Raw genomic sequence first — 25,322 nt, 5'->3', positions numbered from 1 at the left:
CTATTTTAGTTTACACTTTATTACTTTGATTTGTCAAACTACAGTAGGTGTGAAAATTACTAAGAATTTTTTTTTATTCATCATAATGACCTGTAATGTTTACCTTATACAGGAAATATAATCTTTTTTTACACAACATTTTTAAATTTAAGTTTATATAACAAATGTGAGCGACGCTGGCATTTTTAACATCTTTCACAGAGATGGCACTCAAAGGGTTAATTATCTGATTATATATTAACTGTCCGTGTTACATTATGCATAATAGTTTACATTATGCTTTAGTATAATTATGTAACAGATGGTGAAGGGGAACAAACAGATTATCAACTGTGCTAAAATAAGGGCTCCTGTCGAATGGTTGTAAGTATGGGTTTGTAGTGTTTGGGTAGCATACGCGTTATACTGCATGCGCACACCATTAATATGTATGCATACATCTTACAGCTATGACCTGTTACACCTATGGAACGGGAGATGAAAGGCAGGCAAATGTAGTCAGAGTAACTGCGACAAGAAGACCTGTATGGTGATGTGAAGGACACCTGAAATGGGTCGTTTTTTTTTTTTTTAATGTGCAGTGATTATGATAATTGCAGATCTATCCCACTGATGGTACTTAGTGTGGCTGTTACATCATATGAAGTCTTCATCTTCAATTTTCATTACTTACTTGATATTATCAATTGGTTTATAATGGAAAATTGGATTTGTAGTTATTTTTTTAAGAAGAAAATTACATGTCTGTATGTAACTGAATTTAATGTGCATTTATTGCATACAAATGAATATTTGCATACTTGTGTTCAGTCTCTATATGTTTTTAGTTAACATCAAGAACACTAGCGCAAGGATAACAGACATAGGGGTATATTCAATGCATGTCGAAACTGCTGCCTTGCCGAAGACGGCAGTTTTTGACATGAATAGATCGGAAGGTGTTCAATGCCAGCTTCTTTTTTTTGGCAGGTCGAAAATGTTCCAACCTGCCGAAAACCAGGTGGATTGATGGAATAGCCGCTAATCCACCTGCTTCTGATGGAAACACAGTCAAAACTGAAAGGTTTTGGCAGTGTTTCTGGCAATCTCAATCTGACATGAAAAGATGCCGGATTGAGGCAGGGAGGACAGCGACGGGTGAGCAGCAGCAGCTTACACAGTGCCGTCATCCTGTCCGCTGCTGCCCACACCCTCCCGTCGCCTCCCATACCCACCCGAGAGCAGTGCATTCTGCCCCATTCATGCGCCGTCCCGGCTCCCACTGCCTCCCACCGGTCCCCGAGCCGGCCGGGTGAGCATCAAATCAGCGGCCAAATTAGACACCCGGGTTTGACGCACAATGAAATAAGTACAAACATTTTTCATACATGCATGCTACTTTCCCTACATAAGGAAATACAGTTTTAAAGCAGATTTCAATGAGCCAATAGCAGTTTAAACATAAAACTGTGACAAGTCCATACCCACAATGGCATGTACTTAACCCCAAAATTTGTTGACTCAGAACGAAGTTTAGAGGGGAGCTAGATAGTTCTCAGAGCCTCCGGTCTATGCCTACATGCCTTGCCTTCTGTTGGTGTATTTAACCCCATGAGTCAGTCTGCATTCCCTAGTTGGCTGTAGGAGAAAGAAAAGCTTACAGTACCAATATACAGTATGTTGTCTTAGCCCTAATCTTTAGGAAACCTGTATGGACTGCTGCACAACACTGAAGGCTGATGTGATTAAGATGCTGTACATAGCACATTATGCACTAGAAGTGGTATGGTCCAATCACATCTAGCCACAGACACCCCTCTCTTTAAAAAAAAAAGTCACCCTCGACTTCATGTGAAGAAATTCATAGATGTGCTGAGTGAGCATTCAGTACCTACCTGTAAAAGGTATCTTCGTTTGTGAACTTCTTTGATATCTTCATAGGCAAAAATGCTGCAAGTTCTTTTCAGCTGACTGGGGCCCTGCCTTGCCCCCCGAGGAATGATTGGTTCGTGCATACTAGAGGATGAAAAGGATTTATTTATTAAAAAAAGAAAAAGAAAAAAAGACAAAAAAACCCCTAGAAAGGTACAATTAAAAAAGGCAGATATAAAATAGGAAGGTATATGTTAAACAAGGGGTGGCCAAACCTGTACTCAAGATCTACCAACAGTTCATGCTTTTCAGGCAACCTGTGGATCTATAGTAGGAATGAATGATTTGCAAAACATGGACCGTTGGTAGATCTTGAGGAACGATTTGGCCACCCCTGTGATAAACATAATTGCTATTCCAAGAGTTGACATACTGTAGGGGACTGAAAACATAAATGAAATGGAAAGTTCATGAGCAGAGCATTTTGTACTTTGTGGAAGGGGTCATGCTGGAGGGTCTATTACAATATCACCGCTTATCCTCTAATATTCCAATGTATCTATATTTATCACACTACACGCAATTTCTCAAAACCCAGAACTTCCTTCACACAGTAGTCAGTAAGTGAAGATGTTTGTGCTCCTGCTTGGAGGGAGTAAGTGACTTACTTCACAGGTAATGTTTCAATATCCCGAATCTCTCTAGTTGCTGTCAATGTAAACCCGTCCACTACGTAGAAGTGTTCTTTGCCAAAGAGAAGCAGGCCTTCACCGGTGTCTAGGCCCTGGACCCTCGCACAGCGATACATGTGTTGTATCTGAAATGAATGGGAAAGTGGTTGTAGAACAGAGGAGAATGGTTGTAGAACAGAGTCCAGAATTTGAAGAATATCATTACTTGAGTCCAGATGGTGAATTCAAATTGACTGAAGTACTAATTAAGTCACCTGTGTTCAAGAATGGATATCTTTAAAATCAAGACTGTAATGGCAACTGTAATGAGTTTAGGAAACACTGAACTACTGCATTATTCTTTAAAAAAATAACTGTTGGAACAGTACAATCTGTAATAACCTTAAAACTGTGTGGCATATTTTATATCTTGATCATACACTGATGCTAAAAGTATTCCAAAGGTTACCAAAAGGTGGAGCCATTGTACTGTATTCATAATATACAATCGCATTTTCAGCCGGCAACAAACAGATTAAGAAAATATAATGTTATTAAGAGAGAAAAAGGTTTGAATTAATAAAAAAAAAAAAAAAGACAAACAATAACATTTGTGTACCAAAAATATACAACAGTATGCTAAAAATGACAGTAAGACGGCATCAGCTGGTCAGAGACAGTGGGGAATCAGTGCAATAGTTGGGATAGTAGGCATGACTGATATCAATTTCACAGCAATAAATGATGTAAAGAACATTAGTTGTTTTACATATTCCTGTACAGCAGCGGTTCTCACACTATTTTGCTCTGGGATCCTGTCAGACAATAAAAATTATTACAGAACCCTAGTAAGTTACAACAGAATGGTCAACAGACAAGTGTGGTCAGCAAATGGCGAATCCATGGAAGTACAGGTTGAGTATCCCGTATCCAAAATGCTCGGGACCAGGAGAATTTTGGATAACGGATTATTCCGTATTTCGGAATATTTTAATATTTCAATGATGTATTGTGAAGTATCTTGCATTTATGCTGTATAAACACATAAAATAAACACAAATATATTTTATTACCACATAAAATACACACAAATATATTTTATTTGTTCAAAACACAAGGTTTCAAAACATGAAACTAAATTTGTGTACTATCTCAGATATTGAATTAGAATGCCAAGCAATAATTTTCTTGTACATATATAGTACCAGTTACATATCATGTCCTCAGTAGTGCTGTTACAAATGTCCCCAGTGAGTTTTTAGCAAAAAAAAAAAAAAAAAATTCCACTTTCTGAAAAGTATGGTTTTCGGAATAATTCGGATAACGGATATTCGGATACGGGATACTCAACCTGTATTGTGGAGGCACAAAATTGTATTTCAGCTGTCGCCTCCTCTCCCGAGGGGAAGGGGCGCATGCTACTGACGTCACCCCCCGCACCGCATAGCAACGCAGGCAGACGGAGTGCGTCCTCCATATCCAGGCTGGCTCCCATTGGCCGGGTGTCATGAAGCTCAGCAAGAGCCGGTAAGTGTATATATATTTGTGGTCCCGCCGCCGTGCGGGCTTATTGTATGGCATGTACATGTAATCTTGAAAACGATCCTCTTATGGATCGAAACGTTGATTTGTAACATGTAACTCTGCCTATTCTATATAAATGATTTTGTGATTCAAAGACCCCTGGAGTGACACGACCATTTCGGATGGATATATATATATATATATATATATATATATATATATATATATATATATATATATATATGGTGCGGCACTCCCAGCATAATAAAGAAACTTTCACACACCAATAGTTGACCACTATTGGTGTGTGAGAGTTTCTTTATTATGCAGGGAGTGCTGCACCGTACCTACCTACATACCTACCCATTGTGAAGGCACCGGCTCAAGATTATTGCACTTTATTGGGAGTGCCGATTCCTGGACGTTTATATATATATGTGATGGCACTCCAATAATAAAGATACGGTGCCGGGGTGCTGCACTGGGGGGACAAGTAGAAGCAGGGCAAAAAGTGGCACACGCTCGGACTTGCAAAAAAGAGATGACAGACACACTGATCTGTATCAACGTTTCAGGGTTTATTCCGTTGTCATGTTCTTATCTTGACAACGGAATAAACCCCCGAAACGTTGATACAGATCAGTGTGTCTGTCATCTCTTTTTTGCAAGTCCGAGCGTGTGCCACTTTTTGCCCTGCTTATATATATATATATATATATATATATATATATATATATATATATATATATATATATATATATATATACACATACACACACACACACACACACACACACACATATACACACATACATAAACATACAGATGGAGCCAGTGTCATCTGTACCTATAACAGGATTAAGTAAGTAATTGGATAACTCTGCTAATCCCCTACTGTATTGTTCTACATGTATGTATTGTATTGCAGCTGAGAACAATAGGATAGCCATGGCAAGCCATGCTGAGCCATGGCCTAATGAAGATAGATGTGATGGGCTCCTACTGTATATACACACACACACACACACACACACACACACACACAAACAGAAATCAAGCAGCGGCACTCCAAGCGCAAAACTGCCCCTTTGTTAAAGGGGCATTGTTGCCCCAAAACATTGGTTTTGGATTTGCCTAATACACGTTTTTGAAGGTTCCCTTGGAGTGCCGCTGCTAGATTTCTGTTTGTACTCATTGTAACCACATATTGCGAGAGTGCCGGGCTGCATATCTCTACTATATTATATATATGCGAGAAGCAAATAAGAATTATAACTCCAGGGCTTAGTGATGAAAACAATACTTTACGCTAGTTCAGTTGGAGTGAGCACCCAGGTGAGTTTACACAGACCCCTACATATATAACACAATTACAAGTGGACTTACGGGTCTTGGAGGACAGGAGCTATGTTGGGTAATAATGATGATGATTAGCGGCAATATTCTGCCACTTCTAATTGGATGGTTATGTATTACGAACGAAAGTCGGTTATTTATATTGCATATCAGCTGCAGCTGTTGCCCTTAGGTTGCAGCACCAACTGTAGATTGCACTAGTGTCCATGTGTCTCTGAAACACTGCCATCTGTTGGCAGTGAGTGAAACTACATCTCTCTCTCTCTTACTCATGCACAAACACAGAGGCACAAGGTAGCAGACTAGCTTTTAAAGCTTTTGCTTTGAGCAGGCTTACTAGTGTAATATATGTACTGGCTGCCTTACCCGGGGATCAGCAGCCTCTACAGCACAGAACGTCATCACAGCCATCTATCTGCCATATTTAATTGATATTTCCATTGAAATATATTTAATTACTGCAGGAATTAAAGTTTCCCATTACATTTTTGAAGAGGAAAAACAACAGATGTTATAATTTAATTTGTGTTTGTATTTAATTACATTTTACATGGAAAATGCAACTCACATACTAATAACTGAAAACAATAATCTCTTGTGTATATCTACCCTCTCAAGACATTAAAGTATTGTGTATAAAGAAAGTAAGGTACTTATGTATTATCTGGACTCCCATGTTAAATGCACCCCATTTTTTCATACCCCTACTATCCAAATACGCATGGAGTTGATTTTATATAGTGTGGCGAGCGCAGCGAGCCACCGTGCCCGAAGCGTGGCGAGCGCAGCGAGCCCCGCGAGGGGACACGGTCTCATAAGAAAAACGGGAGCCCAGATATTACATAAGTACCGAAAGTAATGTACAACAACATAGGCAAAATTGGACTGCATGTACAGATTAGAAATGGGGTCGATAACAAAACACGGGAGCAGGCATTTTTATCGTTCGTACACACTCAACGACATGCATGATAATATAGTTAGCAATATGGTTAGTGTGCCTTATTCGCATAGTTTGTGAGGGGCTGTAGATCAGGAGCTCACATGAGCAGGGCATTCTCATTTCCCTGCCTACTCCAAGCCTGTCCCTCTGTATCCTTATCTCTCATCTCTTGCTTGAGGGCAGATGTTTTTAAGCCTGTTGAAGTGATAAAGTGGAAGTTGATAACGCAGCAGCCAACCAGCTCCTAATTTTCAAACGACAGACTGGGTTTGAAAAATGACAGTTAGGAGCTGACTAGCTGATGTGTTATCACCAATCACTTTATCACTTCACCAAGCTAATACATCTGCCCCCCCCCTTAGTCTCTATACCCCCTGTTATTGAGCCTCATGCATTTTATGCTGCACTGATACTTCAGTGCACAAGGTTTTGACTCATGCTGGCTGGAAATAATATAATATGTTGGAAATGATTTGTTTGTTGCAATGTACTTCTGTCAATCCTTGTTTACATTATCATGCTGGCTGCTTCTAGGTTCTTCTACCTTTGTATGCCATGGCAGCCCTCCAATAATAATAATAACTATGTTTGAGCAAGGGGTGACTTGAAGTATTTGTGCCAGCAGTTGCCAGTATTTGTGCCAGTTCATGAGCGACCAGATGCCAATGCCGGCCTTTCTGCTCGCAGGCCTCCCATGCTGGCGAGCAGAAATGTGCGATTAGTAAACCGTTTGGATACTCAGAACTTAAGTTGGGTTCATCTGTTTTATGTGGCTAAACCCGACACTCCAGGGTGAGATCAACAAATTAAAAGAAAACAATTGAATAGTGCCCTCCCCAATTTCCCATAGATGTAAGTTTGTAGATATTAATCATCAACCTAAAGCAACTAATAATTCATTGTTTTCCTTAGAGAATAGCTCCGAGGACAGAAACTGTCCAACCATCCACCCTACCTTCTCTCCTTCCTCCAGAAGCCTGAGAAGAGTGGTACTGTCCATCTTCTCATCTTCATCCACAGAAGAGCCTTCAGACAACTGGTCCTGTAAGAGCTCCTGGTTGTCATCTTCTCCACCATCAGGAGCAGACCTTGATCGTTTAAGAGGTGCTTTTACCAATCCTAAATCAAACGAAAAAAAGACTGCCATTATTGTTTTTAAATGCGTTACCGTTTTAGCCCTTACTACAGCTGCTGAAGCACACAATTCACATTCACATGCACATGGTTTGAACAATATTATCCAGCAAACCAGGACTTCAAACAGAACAAAGCACAGTCTGAGTGTTGCCGAATTGCTGGGGGCAGGAGGAAGAACTAACATTATACTATGTACAGCCTGCGGTGCATATTTCTTTTTTATTTCAGACACCACTATTCATAAACTTTATTAAACATCCTCCATCAATACTAGCATGCATGTGCACCAGCCAGAATCTCTGCATACACACAACTCCCAGTACTGCCCAATTACGGCCATTCAGCATGAAGGGGAGATGCAAGTGAGACCCAAACGACCTGAAATTGGCTGCAGGTACGAATACTTTGCTATGGAACATGTCCAGTAACATTAATCCTTAAAATAGACATGTGTTTACTGCTGAATCAGCACCAGATAAGTCTAGCAATTACCATCCAGGATGAGCCAGAATCACATGTAGGTGAATATACACAGATATACAGATCAGTACTCATGTACATAAGCAATGTTCCCTGACCTTTCACTCTGGCAATGGTGTCTTCCCCGTGCTCTGGTTCATGGTGAGCCGCTTCCCCTTCAGAGCTTTCTTCCACTGTATCCTGAAACACTGCCGGGTTCCCAGGCATTAGGCGCATGTAGTAATCCTTGCTGTCATAGCTGATGGCACGACGATAACGGGCAGGTTTCTGCATCATTGTAAAGGCAAAAAGGAAAAATTATCTCCACTATAACATATAAATGATATCATATGCTTTGGACAATGCAGTCAAATTTTATGGATAATGCAGTTTGTATGTATGTATGGTGACCATATGCAGTACCACATCATCACCAATGTGTAACATGAATCTCCTTTAGCATCAGTTTAAAAAATACTCCAAGCCACATATGTAAATGTGACCCTGCATATACTAGAGGTCTGTTTAAAGATTTAAGTAACCTTTGTGTGGTTTCCAAAAAGACTTGAAATAATCTGTATGGCCATTTTCTGTACATTTTTACGAACCACCAACAGGCATGTATAACTAAGATTCTATGCCCCAGATGACCTTACATTTGTGTGGTTAACAAACTGACTCTATATAATGCACTGCAAAGCTTTACCCATAATCCACAATGGTAAACCTATAACATGTTTAATAACCAACCTCAGATCTTTTATTTAAATATTCTAAACCAACTTACAATATACTATATTTGAACTAGGAAAGGAAGAAATATAAAAGTTGCCTCTATTGTTTTTCTCTTGAGGGCATGATTAGCGATGCATGCAATTTCTATAATTATTAAGTTGATTGATTATCCACTGAATGCGAACGTGTAACGTTCACACTGCACAGGTGCCAAAGGTACCCTAGCGATGAGGGACTATTTATTTGCAAGCAGTTGACAGTCAGGGACCATTTGGGCAGGTAATGTGGAGGGGCAGCATAAAAAAAAGTATAAAAAACCTAAAAACAATTATATACTTTTGATGCACCATGTCTGTCCCTTTTTTTACTTGGAATAAACTGCCATATTTTGGATGGATCTGTGAGATAAGATTCCTGTGACATCACGGTTGGGGAGGAATACCTTTTGAGGCACATACTGTAGGGCCTCTTAGCGAGGATAATTGATGTACAAAAGGGACCTGTGTTGAAGTGGTTATTTACTCATTATGGAAGGTTATTTAAGGACGGGTGTCACTCCAAAGAAACCTTGATGTGTACATAGGTCAGTAAGTGCACTATTGGTGGGCCACCTATATCTTATCTGTGAGTGAGGGGGTCTGAAGTCTGTCTTAGCTACCCATCCTAGATGTGAAAGAAACCTTGATGGGCCTGAAGCAGAGGTCAGTATGTATCCAGGTGCTTGGGACCCAAGAATACATTTCGGGGTACACTTCTAGGAAGGTGTGAAAGGGTGAAAAATAGCTGACTCAGGTGTAAAAGAAACCCCTACGTGCATATCGGACATCATCACCAGGTCAGTTTGGTGATATAGGATGCTGGATGAATGATTGAAAACTAAAGTAGAAAAATATTCATGTTTGAGCAGGAGAAGGTTTCAAGGCTACGGATAAGATATCGCTGTTTACTGTGTATTTCATTTTCTTGTGTGTAATTGTAGTAAGGGGTGTGGTAGACCCCGAGATACACTTAATAGCTGCTGTCATAAGGGGGAAATCATTTTCTGGAAAAATTCTTTCTGCATTAGTGTACATGTCTGAATCAAGCCCTTCTTTTGAGAGCTGGTTTTTCAAATGGTATTTGGTTCCACTGAAGTGATCTTTGCTATGAGAAAGCTACAGTTTAAAAGCAGTCCTCAATGAAAACTAAACATTAACAGTTCATTCTGTCTGAAAACCTATGGGTTTATGATTGGCACTGTGCATATAGTCACTTTGTATTACGGCCACTCTTAACCCTTTGAGTACCAAATGAATTAGTGGGAAAATTGCCAAGTAAATGTTTTTATTCATCATAATGACCTGTAATGTTTGGCTTATAAGAAATAAACTTTTTTTTTACACATTTTTAACATGAATTTATATAACAAATGTGAGCGATGCTGGCATCTTTAGGAGATATCTTGCATAACAGAGATGTTGCCATTTTTAGCAGATATTTTGCACATCTTAGGGTTAAGGTGCCCATACACTTGTCCACTTAGGTCAATTTCACCCAATGCTGACAGATCAGGCCAACAAATTAGCCCGATCGGATGTGTTTGATGTCCCCCTCGGGACCTCCGACTTGACCGGCATTGAGTGGGGTAAAATGTGATACATGTGAAAAACACGCATGTGATCCTGCCACCCAGGAAAGTCCAGGGAGGCTCAGGGGGGGTCAGATGGCCCATACACTGCTGCGATGCATCGCAGTAGTGTATGTGCACCTTTAGGCCAAATAAAGAGATACTGTATAAAGGAGAACCACATCCTATCAGAGCCTATATATTCACTGTATATTACATTTTCTATTCATTTCATCCATACTTCAACATGTATTCACATGCAATAAAAAAAAAAAAAAAAAAAAGCACTAATTATTCCACCAAAACATAAACTAAAGCCCTAATTGGTATATTAACATTAGATGGGACAAGCATACTGTAAATAATGCAAGCGCTTTTTGAATCTTCAATTTTGTATCTTTCTAGAATATAAACGTAAAAGGATGGGTTGGTTACATTTTAACCCTTTGAGTGCCAAGTGAATTTGTCCAAATAGGTGTGAAAATAGCCAAGCAAACATTATTAGTCATCATTATGACCTGCAATGTTTACCATGTACAGGAAATATGTTTTTTTTTTTTTTTACACACAATTATTAACTGTATTTATATAACAAGCTGGCATTTTTAGTGGATATTTTGCACATCTCTCACATAAATGTTGGCACTTAAAGGATTACTGAATTTGCTACATCAAAATATTAGTGAAAACCACTGATAACTCTGTACACAAAGATAATAAAATACTACAGCTACATAGTAAACTAAAACCACTTCTAATGAAAGAAATACAATGCCAATTGCAAAAACATACATTTGGCCAATATTTTAAAAACCTCTTACCATTAATGATCTTAAGTACAAATATTTAGTACATGTTTTGTATGCATACATGTAGACCAATCTTGTTTTGTGTAACTTTTAGTGAAAGCGTCTGACTCTACAATACATACAGTATTTGGCACAACTGCATTGAATAAACCGTCTATTTAAAACTCTTGGAACAAACATTGTTTCAGCACTTTGGTATTCCAATGCAGACAAAGAGACAGTGTGCGCTTTCCTAGCTGCTGCGTGCAGCACGTGATTGCTAGGCAGACACAGCTGTGAGAATGTAGATGATACGGTAACAGCAGGTTACCGTATAGCACACTCAACCCTCACAGTATAGTTACGCCAAAGAGTAAGCCAATAGACTAAGCGTTCAGAAAGCAATTAGCTCATGCAGAAGCGAAAAAGAAACACTTTCCCACATCCTTGAAAATGAACATAATGCTGAGTGCATTAGCTAGATCCATAGTCAATTAGTCAACAATCTGGTTGTTTCTTTCGCAGCAATTTAACTTTCTTTCATCAATAAGAAATAGAATTGTAAACTAAAGAATTTCACCTCAGCTGTGTGGCAAAACTTAGTTTTTAAAAAAGTTGGTACTCTTTACTTATCACGGCGCCCATCACGGGCATTGAATGCACTAAAAAATCGGGTGCGACGCGACCGACGCGATGCCCGCGATTTCCCATAGGGAACAATGTTAAATGTCTCAATTGACCCGATTTTCATGTTCAATGCCTCAATTGACCCGATTTTTCCATAGGAAACAATGTTAAATGGCCCACAGAGGCCAAATAGCCACCCTGAAGTGTGAAATGGCCCCCACAATTGTTAACGCCACCCCACGATCAACGTGAACCCAAAGCGTGGCGAGCACAGCGAGCCCGCGAGGGGCGGCGGTACGCGTCCATATGACCTTTTCATACCCCCACTATCCACGTCGGCGTGGAGTTGAGAAAAGAATAGTGTGGCGAGCGCAGCGAGCCACGGAGCCCGAAGCGTGGCAAGCCCCGCAAGGGGACGCGGATACCTGTGAAACCCGAGAAGGGACGCGTTTACCTGTGAAGGTATCCGCGTGCGCTCGCCACGCTTCGGGCTCGGTGGCTCGCTGCGCTCGCCACACTATTCTATTCTCAACTCCACGCCGACGTGGATAGTGGGGGTATGAAAAGGTCATAGGACGCGTACCGCCGCCCCTCGCGGGCTCGCTGCGCTCGCCACACTTCGGGTTGACGTTGATCGTGGGGTGGCGTTAACAATTGTGGGGGCCATTTCACACTTCAGGGTGGCTATTTGGCCTCTGTGGGCCATTTAACATTGTTTCCTATGGAAAAATCGGGTCAATTGAGGCATTGAACATGAAAATCGGGTCAATTGAGACATTTAACATTGTTCCCTATGGGAAATCGCGGGCATCGCGTCGGTCGCGTCGCACCCGATTTTTAGTGCATTCAATGCCCGCGATTTTTTTACCTGCGATGCCCACGATCAAAATCGTGGGCGCCGTGCTAGGTAAAGAGTACCAAAAAGTTTAATTTACAACAGAAAATGGAATGTAACACATTCCCAGCACACAGCTATGGACTGTATGATTGCAAAAATGCATGAACATAATTTTCTCATTTTCAGAGTGGAACTGGTCATAGAACAATAGACTCCATTAGAAGTGACAGGCGCTAGGTGTGTTATTATACAGTACATGAGCAGTGCAGCTTTGTTAGAACATGCTCTAGTGACACTCTTCAGTACAGCCTGTGCACAGATTCCTTGCTCATTTATTACCTTCTCACGAGTTACCGTGAAGACATCATCAGAGCTTTCAGGCAGTGTAAATGGAAAGTCAGACTAGAAACGAGGTATTAAGTATAAACAGATCAGAAGACACAATTATATGTGGATCAAATCTAATGGATAAGTACATCGAGGCATTATCGGATTCTACTTAATTAGATCTGCAGCTAACAAACATTAGAAGCAGCCATTGGAAAAACCTAACTAATACTCATGAAAATGGAGCTTATCCACGCGTCAGTAACCTCACTGAGACCCCCTCTTAGACCAAATGCTTGGTATACTGTTGTTCAGACTAGGCACTAGGCAGGGTCACTTCAACAGTGCATTACATTACATTGACCAATTTATAAATAAAAATAGGAACAGAAAAACTCATAATTTAATGATCTATGGTAACATCCAACAAAATGATACTCACCATAGTATTAGTATCTTGCTCCACATCAGGGACGTATGGATAGTGAACATAGAACATGTCATTTCTCACAATTTTCTTCCTCATTCTACACGGCCCTTCAGTCATCTCCAGCATCCATTTATCCAGGTGGGAGCCGATTGGAGGACCCCAGAGTCCTCTCTCCCGAAGCAGCTCATACTCAATCTGGTTCCATTCCTCTGTCACATATTTCAATGCATTTTGTTGACGCTATGTACAAAAAGCAGAAATGTTAAATTTTAAACAGTTTATTCGTCCTTTAAACAAACCTTATATTGACAATCAGAAAAATAAAGTCCCCCTCGGGACCTCCGACTCGGCCCTCATCCTGGCGGCATTGAGTGGGGTCAAATGTGATACATCGCATGTGAAAAATACACATGTGATCCTGTTACCCAGATGTACAGAATACAGCCTTGAAAAAATGCTTGATTCAATAACAGCTTAAAGTCACATGGTTCCACAAAATTATTTCATTAGTGGGGTATTTTATTAGAGCGAGTTACTAAACAAACTATTATTACGCCACAATAAGTTGTAATGATGAGCAGTAAATGGTTTCATAGTATTCTACTTTTTAAGTTACTTCATGTATTGCAGATAATGGGGCAGATGTATTAAGCCTGGAGAAGAGATAACACTAAAGGAGATAAAGCACCAGCCAATGAAATGTGTTTGAAATTGAGAGTTGGGGTTTGATTGGCTGGTGCTTTATCTCCTTTCACTTTATCTTCACTGAAACCCACGGGAAATAGTAATAAGTACTTCAGCAACCTGCTATTAACTATATGGACTTCTATGTACTGCCTTATACCAGTTCACTATAATGTGAAGACCAACCAATAAGATAATTATTATACAACAATGTATATAACTGTACCCCTCCCATCCTACTCATCAATCTAAAAATCAACAAATAAACAAACCAACCATACCATGTTTGGAAAGATCCTTACCATTCTAAGAGGGTCACATGTTACCAGTAATGAAATGCAAACTAGTCTTGATGACCTGGGTAACATCTAAAAGAAACTAAATGGCCTAGTACAGTAGGACTTGGACAGGAGATAATCTCCATGCGCCCCCACTGAATGCTGGAAGACCTGGGAATAACCCTTGGCATCACCCTTGTGTGAAAGGAGTACTCCTGTTTTTAACCTATGCTCTGTGTACCGATCCTAACCAGGTTGCAGCTGGGTAATTATGGCTACAAGGGGCTTTAATCACCTTACCTCTTGGTATTCTTTATATTGCATATCCACTAGGTCACGCACAACTGCAATGTGAGTGAATATCCACTGGGAGATTTCCTAGGTAAAAAAAAGAAAACAGAGCTATTGCACGTTGCATCAATATTGTGCTTTACTGTGTGTGCATGCATTTGTTATGACACTGACATGGCCTTGACTAATGATATGCATAAAAAGTGTTAATGATAAAATAACTGTCCACACACTTGGTGTATGTATGTATGTATGTATGTATGTATGTATGTATGTATGTATATATATATATATATATATATATATATATACATATACATATACATATACACACACACACACATATATATATATATACACATATATATACACACACACACACACACATTTTGTGGCAGGTATCCTGAGGACGGGGTACATTTCCCTGAAAGCGCTCGATTATGCCAAAATAGATTTGTACCTGTTGAAAAACGTCTGTGTGCCTCTTTCATTTGACTGATATATATATATATATATACTTACTCTTCATACAAATACACACACAACTGCACATACATTTTGGCCAGTGACATTTACCCATTATTGCTTTATTCCTAGGGGACAATAATTTGCTTTGAAGGTTTAAAAAAAAAAAAAAAGCCTACCCAGAATACCTGTGTGGAGAGGTTGTGTTTGTTGAGCCCACTCTCCTTGCGGTTTCTTCTTGCCCCAGTTAATTTGGAAAGACCAAAGCCACTGCTGACACGTGACAGCTTGGACTGGGAGCTTGGAACCAAAGCTTCACCTTTACTGATGCACTTCTTCTCATAAGCTGTCAAACAAAGAACATAAATGAAAGCTACTGGCTACCAAACTGCAGTCTGTTTGAGGGGTAAATTTACTAAAGTGTGAGGTTTTAGAAGTGAGATTTTGCCCACAGAATCCAACCAGATTCTAGATACTTGGCTAATACTTTGGCCATAAATAACTTATATTTGATCATGGACCACCACCAATCCAGGGCACCCCTGCAAGTCCCCCAAGGCACCCCAGGGTGCCACGGCACACAGTTTTGGAACCACTGCATTAGACAATGTGGAACAAGAAGGAGACAGTGGAAGATATGTGCTAAGGTGCCCATACACGCTGCGATTATCACATGCATTTTGGCCTATATCGCATTGCATGCAATTTGCGTGCGGGGACCTTGTTCAAAAAGTATGTGCAGCACATACTTTTTGAACTGTGCGATGGGATGCACACGGACACGCATATCGCACAGCAAAAACGCAGCATGTATGGGCACCTTTAGACGTTATTTTGAGGGGAAAAATTTGGGGAACACAAAACCTGTAATAAGAATTCACTCTCCGGGCAATGACTAACCAAGATGATTTTGCCAAAAGCGCAATGTTGGTTCTTCAATAAAAGGCCTGATAATGGCAATGTCCACATGTCCTCGATCATTGACAGGAAATGTCACTTTGAACATATCCTCCAGAACTTGTTTTTTGCTATGAATCAACTCTATCCAAACTCTGTTGACAGCTTTCAAAAGTAGCTGTCGTCCTGCAAGACACAATCAGAATTCCTGACATTTGGAATGACAGCAATATAAAATCTGTTATTATTGTATAGCACTACAAATTTCAAAATTAGAACTATTCCAATCTATTATTTAAAAAAAAAAATATGTACAGATGTGTCGTCATACATGTACCCTCAATATGCCATGCATCACAATATGCCTGGTGTGAGAGAGACGGCAAGTAACCATGCACAAGCAGAACTTGCTGATTAAAATGATATTTGGCTGCCTATATTCTGTGTGCCATTATAGCCGTATATGCATACAGAATGCTACTTTACAATATCGCTTTACAAGTCTGCAATGCAAATAAGACGCAATTTAATGGAAAAGGTCGCACAAAGGCACTAGAGTCACACTGTAGCATGCTGTGACTAGGAGGGCTGTTATATGTAGGACGCTATATGTATGTCAACACATCTGTAACTAGACAACCACATATTTTAAGAGCCATACCCAGAAATGATTATTTACATAATACATTCAGACTGCAATGATGTAACTTCTTTAATTCAGTGCCTCGCTACAGAGTTTCTAAGGTGTGAACATCTAAAGATCTGTCAATTATGAATACTATAAGGGAGGTTATATTAAAGACTCTCTATGACACAACTTGGCAAATGGCAAACTTACCTTCGCTTACATCCTGGTATACCCCATCCGACTCTACCTCTGAGGGCATCATGATGTGCCAAGTGGTCATCCTGGCTTCAGCTTCTAATCCAAAGCCATCAGGGTTGCTGCAACGAGGGCACAATTATTCAAGATTTTGGCCACAGGCTCTGCGCGACCAATGATAATATACAAAAGCTGAAGGAAATGTTATAAATCATCATTATGTCCTTGTTCCCATGGAAACGGAAATAATTATGTTTTCTAAACTGTTAATTTCACATACAGTACTTGAAAATAAAGCAAAAGTCAAACCAGCATGAATACAAATGTGGCCTATTTGCGGTTTTCCTGAGCCCTCCGGCAGCAAAGGGTTTCTGACATGCAAGTAAAATTGTTGCAATTATTCTTCAAAACATGGCATCCAGTACATTATATTGCTATGATTACATTACTTCAGGAGAGCAGATGACAGATTAATAGAATTTCATTTTTTAAGAACAACTATAAAATGCATAGAAGGTAACACTGATATATTCCAAGATAGTCAAGTACCCGTGTCAAACAAGATTACTTGGGGTCATTTTGGATTATTTGGAAGACCATCAAATTAGTTTATAAAGTTATTCATCATTAAGTTCAAGAAATTTCAAAATAAATAAGTTCTACAACATCGTCTATCTAATGACAACCTTACTTACTAATAATTTTCTTTTGGTGAATGATTTGGGGATTATTTGCTCTACTAATTAAATTCAGTAACTTTTTTCAGAATAATCTCATATAGATATTTTCCCTAAACACATACACATTAAAAGAAACAAGCTAGATTTGCATTTACATTTACCTTCCTCCAAATATTTCCAGATATGCAAACTAAAATTATTTATTGCTCACTGATTTGATAAGGTGATTACATCTTGGGACTTTTGGAATGTAGGGGCCATCAAATGACTATGATAACTGTGATCTCTTCCTCTCACAACAATTGACTTTCCAATACAAACATCTTTTATAAAGTTTGGTAGAATGGTTGAACTATACAGTGCTTAATTCCACACAGTTTTAATCTCCCATAACTGAATTGTGGCCCAATTAGCTATCTTGGGGGTTGGACCCAAGTCTAAACACAGAGTGCATTTATGTTTGATGTACACATAGCCTGAAGGTCATTTTGTACAATTTTTTTTTTAAATAGTTTGTGTACATTGGAGCATCAACCAAAGATGGCAGGGTACTTGTTTCCTAGCACGGCGCCACCGATTTTAATTGTATGCAATCGGGTTGCAAAAATCGGGCCAATCGCATCGCATGCAACCAAATCGCATGCGATGCGATCGACCGAACGGACCCGATTTTTTACATTGGAACCAATTTTAAAAATTGTCCCTGAGACCAGATTTTACATTGGCCCCAATGTTAAATGCCCCCCCAGACCCCATTTTTCATTGTATCCCCCTCATTGTTAACGCCGCGACACTATCAAAGTGAACCCGAAGTGTGGCGAGCGCAGGGAGCCCGCGAAGGGCGTCGGTACGCGTCCTCCGACCTTTTCATACCCCCACTATCCACGTCGGCGTGGAGTTGATTTTATATAGTGTGGCAAGCGCAGCGAGCCACCGAGCACGAAGCGTGGCGAGCGCAGCGAGGAGACGCGCAGTACTTCACAGGTATTACGCGTCCCCTGGCAGGGGCTCGCTGCGCTCGCCACACTATATACAATCAACTCCACGCCGACGTGGATAGTGGGTATGAAAAGGTCGGAGGACGCGTACCGCCGCCGTTCGCCACGCTTCGGGTTGGCGTTCATCGTGGGGTAGCGTTAACAATGGGGGGGGGGGGCATTTGACACAGAAATTACCCATCAGGGTGGGTATACAATCAAAAATTGGTTCCTATGTAAAATCGGGTCCATCGCATTGGTCGCATCGCATGCCATTATAATGGCATACAATGGACCCAATTTTACATAGGAATTTAACATTACATCCAATGCTTACAATGTAAAATCGGGTCGGTCGCATCGCATGCCATTATAATGGCATGCAATGGACCCGATTTTATATTTGTCGGGAAACCTAAAAAAAAACTCGGGTCCGTCGGGTCCCATCGCATACCTTAAGTTAAGGTATGCGATGGGACCTGATGGGCGCCGTGCTTGGAAACAAGTACCGATGGCAGCTGTGCTGTCCAATCAGAGGATGTAAGTGAGCAATCATCAGGCCTGTAGGAGTCTTTGTAGATATTTTCCTATTGCGGAAACCTACCTTCCCATGTGGAGGTTAATCAAACAGTGAGTCAGGCAAGCGATGAAGTCTTGATCATGATTTCCAGGGCCAAGAATAAGGTTTCTATTCACAATGAGAACTCGCAGTGAATCCAGAAGTGCAACTTGTTGAGGGACAGTTTTGTGTGCTCTGGAGAACTGGTACAACACAGTCCGGTTCAAGCAGTTATAGATAGCGTCAAGGGACAATCCTTGAGACCTTCTCTTCGACTGTACAAAATAATGCCAAGATAAAGGATGAGAGGAAGAAGTAACCTTACAAATATACTATCTTTTCACATATTCAGTGTAACGACGTGAAAATATGACCATTGTGTCCAACTTACTAAACGAGTCTTAAGAATTGTACACTAGAATTGCTGAAGGATTGACCATCTCTCATGATGCTATAGAAAGTGTTATATATGTTAGCAGAGTCAAAATTCAGGTGTCATTATTGTTTGCCCCTATATTCTACCTCCCCCTCTCCTCCTCCTCCTTCCAACTGCCACAAGCCTTCAAGATTACTACAGTTAAACATATCTGTGGAGCAACCCAGCAGCAGTGACAGGTGGCTCTGAAAAGACATCATGATATTTCAAAGCTGGCACAGACTACACACCCTGTTATCAAAGCTGCAGCCTCCCACAAACAACAACAACCACACCCGTCCCATTCCCAGCCAACTATTTGATACATTTAAAAAAAATAAAAAATGATGCTATAGATTAGAAGAATATCTGCAGTCGATCCCTCACCTGTGAGATGAGCTGGATGATACATTCTACTACTAGTTTGGAGTCTTTGTTGAACATTCCTTGCCACAACTTGTCCACAACTCGCTGGGTGAAATAAAACACATTATTTACCAGCACCTGGAAATTTCCTCCTGTGGTCATTGGTAGCGAGGCATCTTCACCTGTTTTTTTAAAAACATATACAGTGACATAATTAAAACATGAAAAGCCAAGCAGATTGTGAAAATGTATGACATACTACACACTACAAGAACTACATCATTAACCAAACACACTCTATATAGTAATATAAAATGTACCAATGCTAACTTATCCCCATGTCTTGTAAGGCAAAAACATTAGTCCTAACCAATAAGGAGGATGCTGAAGGAAATACAAAAAATACACTGCAGACTAAGCAAATATAGGATAACAAACAGTTTATTATATGTGACCAGCTTAATAAACTGATAAACCATCTGAAGATAAGAACACACACCACAAAAACCTCTAACTACGCCCATACACAATTCAATAAAACACAGCACAAATATACAAACTGTATGACCAAAAAAAAAACACTCTATAGTATTTACAAGATACAATGTATAGTTACTATAACAGGACATGCATTATCTGCATAGAATTGCTTTACAGGATATTTAAAATAATATAACTCATATCGTTGTTTGCAACTCTCCCAACTGCCTTTGCTGCTCCCCCTTCGCGCTCTTTCACACTGTATCTTAGTGTTCTTCAGGCCAACTCCAGCTATTAACATCCCAATTGTCCCTGCATCAGAGTGAACCAAACCTTCCATTATAAAGCACATACTAGTGTTCATTCTAGCACCCGCCATCTTTGAAAACCCCTGCAGTTCCTCTTCCCTGCCTGGGGTGTCGCTGTCTGCTGTGGTTTCTAGCACAGGTTTGGTTTGCATATCATTGCTGATATACAGACCACACTGTGCTTGAAGCACTACAGCAGACAGCGACACCCCAGGCAGGGAAGAGGAAATGCAATGGTTTTCAAAGATTGCGGGTGCTAGAATGAACACTACATACGTATCTCTTGAATCATTTGTAAAACCATATTTTCAAAGTCAAGCACTACTAATTTTAACTCTCCCCTTTTAATAAAGTGTAATGACAGGGAATGCTAAAATAGGACATGCTTCAAGGAAAGGAATGCTGAAATATGTATGCAGTGCTATGACTTAATCAGCCTGTGTGACCAGTGACATGGAATAAAGTCACAGATGTCTACACCATTCTAATTTATGTTGTACAGTCTGGGATTCTGCATATAACATAAGCTAATACATTTGAACCAATTAATTAAGCCTTTAGTGAATTTATAAGTTTCCTCTGAGGTCCTCGCCAATACCATATAGCAGCTACCAGACAAGGAGTAAAGAGAGGATCCAGCCTTGAGGACTGGAGCTGGTAAAGGTCCTTTGTCTGCTTTACACAAGAAATAAGATGTAAGCAACGGTATGGGTCATAGGGTCAGCGACTAATGGCTGACAGGGAAAAGGTAGACACATGGAAATGGTTGACAGTAACAAAAGGTCGATGTGAAAAAAGGGTCGCCGTGAAAAAAGGGTCGCCGTGAAAAAAAAAGGGTTGACGTGAAAAAAAGGTTGACTAGTTTTTTGGGGGGTTTTTTGGTGTCTATGTCAATATTGCTCAACTAGGACAACATATAAGTCTACCAGGTCCGCTCGCCATGCTTCAAGCACGGTGCCTCACTGCACTCAGCACACTATTTTATTCTCCCACTATGCCCACTGGGATGGTAAATTATGAACAAGTCGGTTTAAAAAAAAGAAATCATGAAAAACGCATGTCGACCTTTTTTTTCATGTCAAACTTTTCCATGTTGACCCTTTGTCCATTTAGGCATTTGTCCATTGTTCACCTTTTATAAGTCAACCTATCGATCACTTCCCATAAGAAGTACGTGTAATTTTATTGCAGAGACTCTTCTCCAATCAGACAATACCAGCTACACCGCGTTATCGCCCTGCTGTTAAAAACCTCTTGGCCACTCTTTGTTATAGATGAAGCTGACATTAGCAGAGTGGCAGTTAGCACTGCAATTAGAGGACAGCTCAGTGCCCAATCACTGCATGCAGCAATCAGGTGAAGTTATGGTGCTGTTGGCTCGATCAGGTCCATCCCATCAATAACGGCAAAAAAAAAAAAAAGTCAGGTATGGGGTGAACAATACATTCTTTAGTGTATCTATCCATACAAACACCCTAGTATACTCACGGGAAAATCATCTTGATTAGGCTACAATTTTAGGGAAAGTTACAACATCTTGTGTACTGGAACAGGTATACAGTCGTTGGATCGACACATAATGTTGACATGCAATAGGTCGACATGGCTTAGGTCAACATATGAAATATATTGACATGCCTAAGGTCCACATGGTTGGAAGGTCAACACAAGCATTAGGTCGACAATGTATAAGTTGACAGTCAAAAGGTTGACATGGGGTTTTCACTTTTATTTTTTTTAGTCGACGTGCAGACAGGTGGTATTTCATGCGCTACCATCCACTAGGGCAGGGCTGGGCAATTGCGGCCCTCCAGATGTTGAGGAACTACACATCCCAGGATGCTTTGCATTAGTTTTGATATGTGGCCATGCTAAAACTGATGCAAGGCATGCTGGGATGTGTAGTTCCTCAACATCTGGAGGGCCGCAATTGCCCAGCCCTGCACTAGGGCGTGGAGGGAGAATAGTAGTGTCCCGGTGCATTGATACAGTCCACGGTGCATCGATGCAGCGACCATGTCAACATATGGGACCAAAAAAAAAAAAAGTGAAATACCCATGTAAACCTTTTAACTGTCGACCTAATGATTGTGTCGACCTTCCAAACATGTCAACCTTAGGCATGTCGATATATTTAATGTGTTGACCTAAGCCGTGTCAACCCATTGCATGTACTGTGCGACTCAGTGTTCACAGATAAAGCCTTGCTAGACACTAGGCAACCCATCCATCAATATTAAGGACTTAAGCCAATGTCGTGTAACAAGATAAAACATTACTGTAGAAAATAAAAAAACAACCTTGTGGTTTTATTAAATACTTACACTTTAATCATTGTCTGATTGGGCTGTAGAGTAAGGCAGGGAGTGGATTCCCACAGGAATGGCAGTCCGGGGGGGAGGGAACACCTTCCAATGGGACTGCCTTGTGTGTCTGTGACTGGCAGACAGGACTTCCAATAGAAAGTCACTGCCGGTCACAGTAAACCAGTGCAGTCTCGCTGGCTGTAGATGGCTCACTGAGGTGGTGGGTGGTTTTACCGGGGGAGGGTCCTGCAGCCCATGGGCATAATCTGCCACAGTTAAGAATCAATTAGGAAGAGAGACTGCAGGAAACCATATTAGGTGGTATTTCTCATTTAAAAAAAAGAGATGGTTCGCAAAAGATGTATTCCTTTTAGCACAGAATGAACACTAGGATCTGAATTATATTTCAATGTTTGGTATTTCATAACAGTATGCAGAGGCACATGTTTGGGGGCAGCACTTGGATGCCTGTGATGGTACTGTCAGCCCAAAATGTACCAATAACTGCAACTTATTAAACTATTAACTTAGTAAATATGTATTCATAATAAAATAACATGTCACAGTTAGTGGCTTTTTTTTTAATGCAGTAATTTTTATTAGATTTTACAATAATAAAACATTAAGGTAGACTTGACAACAATAGTCGATGTGAGACCATCTAGCATGTTGTAGTAATACACAAGCTGAGATGACAAATGTTACAATTGCGGATACCTCTACAGCGAAAAATCAACAATCCACCCAGTAGAAGGCGCCATTCAAACCGGATGGATCACATAGAGAATAGGTGCAGGAGCAGAGATTGTCCGTGTATTAAAGCGTACTAAGCAAATATTGGTAATAACGAATAAGATAGCATCACATCAAATCATAGGACAAAAAATAATGAGGTCTACCATGAGAAAATAACCCCCAAATCAAACCATCCCAAAAAGTTGCCCAAAATAAACCTCCCACATAACCCCCACCCTGTACATCCCACCCCCAACTTAGGCGTACTTGGATCCCTCAAATCTTATTCCCCCTAAACTATGCTAACCCCCTAAACTAAACTAATCTAAGTGAACTCCCCCCCCCCCACACACAATATCAGGATATAGTACCAGGGATGTATCGGGGGCAATGGACTTAGAACTCAAATGGAGACGGGTCAAAATCCAGCATCATAACTAATGATTTTACAAGCATCGTATAACGTATATATTGCAGGATTACATATTAGAAATTAAAAAATGTCTGCGCCAGAAGTACAAATAGGATACGTATAGATAACAGTAGAAAGTCATATTTAGCCCTCCCACCCAACTAGTAAGGAACATATAAGGCAGATCTGACAGGAGCTATAGTAACGGCCCTAGCAGGGCTAGGAACATAGAATTACAATTAGGATATCTGCAATGTTGGTTTGCCAGATTAAATATACATTGTTATGCTGTAACAGAACTATAATAATAGGAGAGATTAGACAAATGCTCCTGAATCAGTAGTCAGGCCAAGTCTGCGTCCCCATTAAAACGTTTTAATCCGGCCAGTTTTCAGTTCCCTGGGGAAGCGTGGTTAACCTAACAGAGTTATCGCCAGGTAGATCAGGAAGACAACTGACACAGGCATAGAACAATATATGAATATGAGCAACCAAAGACCATGATCTCATCGCAGGCATTGGTAGCAAAAAAGGAGACTGAGGGGAAACATCTACACAGGCAATGTTCACGTAAATATTGTAGCAAGTAGGTTCGGACATGTTCACAGACGTATACGTGTCCAAGTTAGAATCAGGCGCAGAAATAGACAGGTGCTCCATGGCACTAGGTATAGGACTAACACCCTCAGCAGGTAAAACACTTCGGTCAGGCTTAATGGGAGAGCACGAGATACCCTCTTGTGTCGCATCCAACTGAAAAATGAGCCGGGCAGCGGAGGCATATATCGCACTCAGGAGAGATTGTACAGGGGATTCCATAGTCACATATGGGAGACCCAGACAGGCAGATTTGTTGGCAATAGAGTGACCTCAAAGTATGGCGGCGGTGGCTAGCACACCACCAGCTGTAAGCATATACCTCAGGTGCAGCACACGTGTAAAAGGGTATATATTAAAGCACAGTCATTTAACAGGTGGCATAAACCTGCATAAAGGATGGGAACAGGTGTCAGACTGGGATCCCTGTGTTAGAGGAGCTGTAAGGGCAGAGGTTGCACAGACCTTTGAGCGCTGTCAAGTCCCAAAATGGTGGCAGGGTGCAGTCCACACCTCCATCAGACAAAGCACAGCGGGGATCGACCTGCGCGGGCTGATGCAGGGACTGCCAAATAATAGTGTTGTAAACAGAGGAGGCGGCTACGGTAATAGCTGGATTCAGAGTAGCCCTCGTGTAGCACCACAGCTCGGTGACCCCGCAAACCAGACAAGATGGCGCCAGCTCCCTGTGCAGGCCGCGGTAGAAAGTCTCAGTGAAGACTGCTCACCGCTCTCCCTGCCAAATAATCCAGGGAGG

At 40.7% G+C, this 25,322-nt stretch overlaps 1 protein-coding gene across 5 annotated transcripts in view; it reads right to left on the bottom strand.

Annotated features, from left to right (window-relative positions):
- WDFY3 (WD repeat and FYVE domain containing 3) overlaps positions 1 to 25,322 on the bottom strand; it is a 237,277-nt gene that overhangs the window by 35,980 nt on the left and 175,975 nt on the right. For 3 of the 5 annotated variants that reach the window (XM_083176583.1, XM_083176599.1, XM_083176609.1), the window contains 11 exons: positions 19,749 to 19,909; positions 18,992 to 19,221; positions 16,746 to 16,852; positions 15,911 to 16,093; positions 15,190 to 15,356; positions 14,555 to 14,632; positions 13,305 to 13,532; positions 8,061 to 8,229; positions 7,301 to 7,464; positions 2,520 to 2,668; positions 1,875 to 1,995 (listed from right to left, as the gene is read on the bottom strand). In XM_083176583.1, the coding sequence (XP_083032709.1) occupies positions 1,875 to 1,995; positions 2,520 to 2,668; positions 7,301 to 7,464; positions 8,061 to 8,229; positions 13,305 to 13,532; positions 14,555 to 14,632; positions 15,190 to 15,356; positions 15,911 to 16,093; positions 16,746 to 16,852; positions 18,992 to 19,221; positions 19,749 to 19,909 (1,757 nt within the window). The remainder of the gene's footprint in view (positions 1 to 1,874; positions 1,996 to 2,519; positions 2,669 to 7,300; positions 7,465 to 8,060; positions 8,230 to 13,304; positions 13,533 to 14,554; positions 14,633 to 15,189; positions 15,357 to 15,910; positions 16,094 to 16,745; positions 16,853 to 18,991; positions 19,222 to 19,748; positions 19,910 to 25,322) is intronic. The other 2 variants (XM_083176592.1, XM_083176617.1) reach the window with 1 other exon arrangement.

The sequence above is a fragment of the Crinia signifera genome, chromosome 1, assembly GCF_055691185.1.
Source record: "Crinia signifera chromosome 1, ASM5569118v1, whole genome shotgun sequence".
In the NCBI taxonomy this organism is placed as follows: Eukaryota; Metazoa; Chordata; class Amphibia; order Anura; family Myobatrachidae; genus Crinia; species Crinia signifera.
This window is presented reverse-complemented; position numbering and strand designations above follow the sequence as displayed.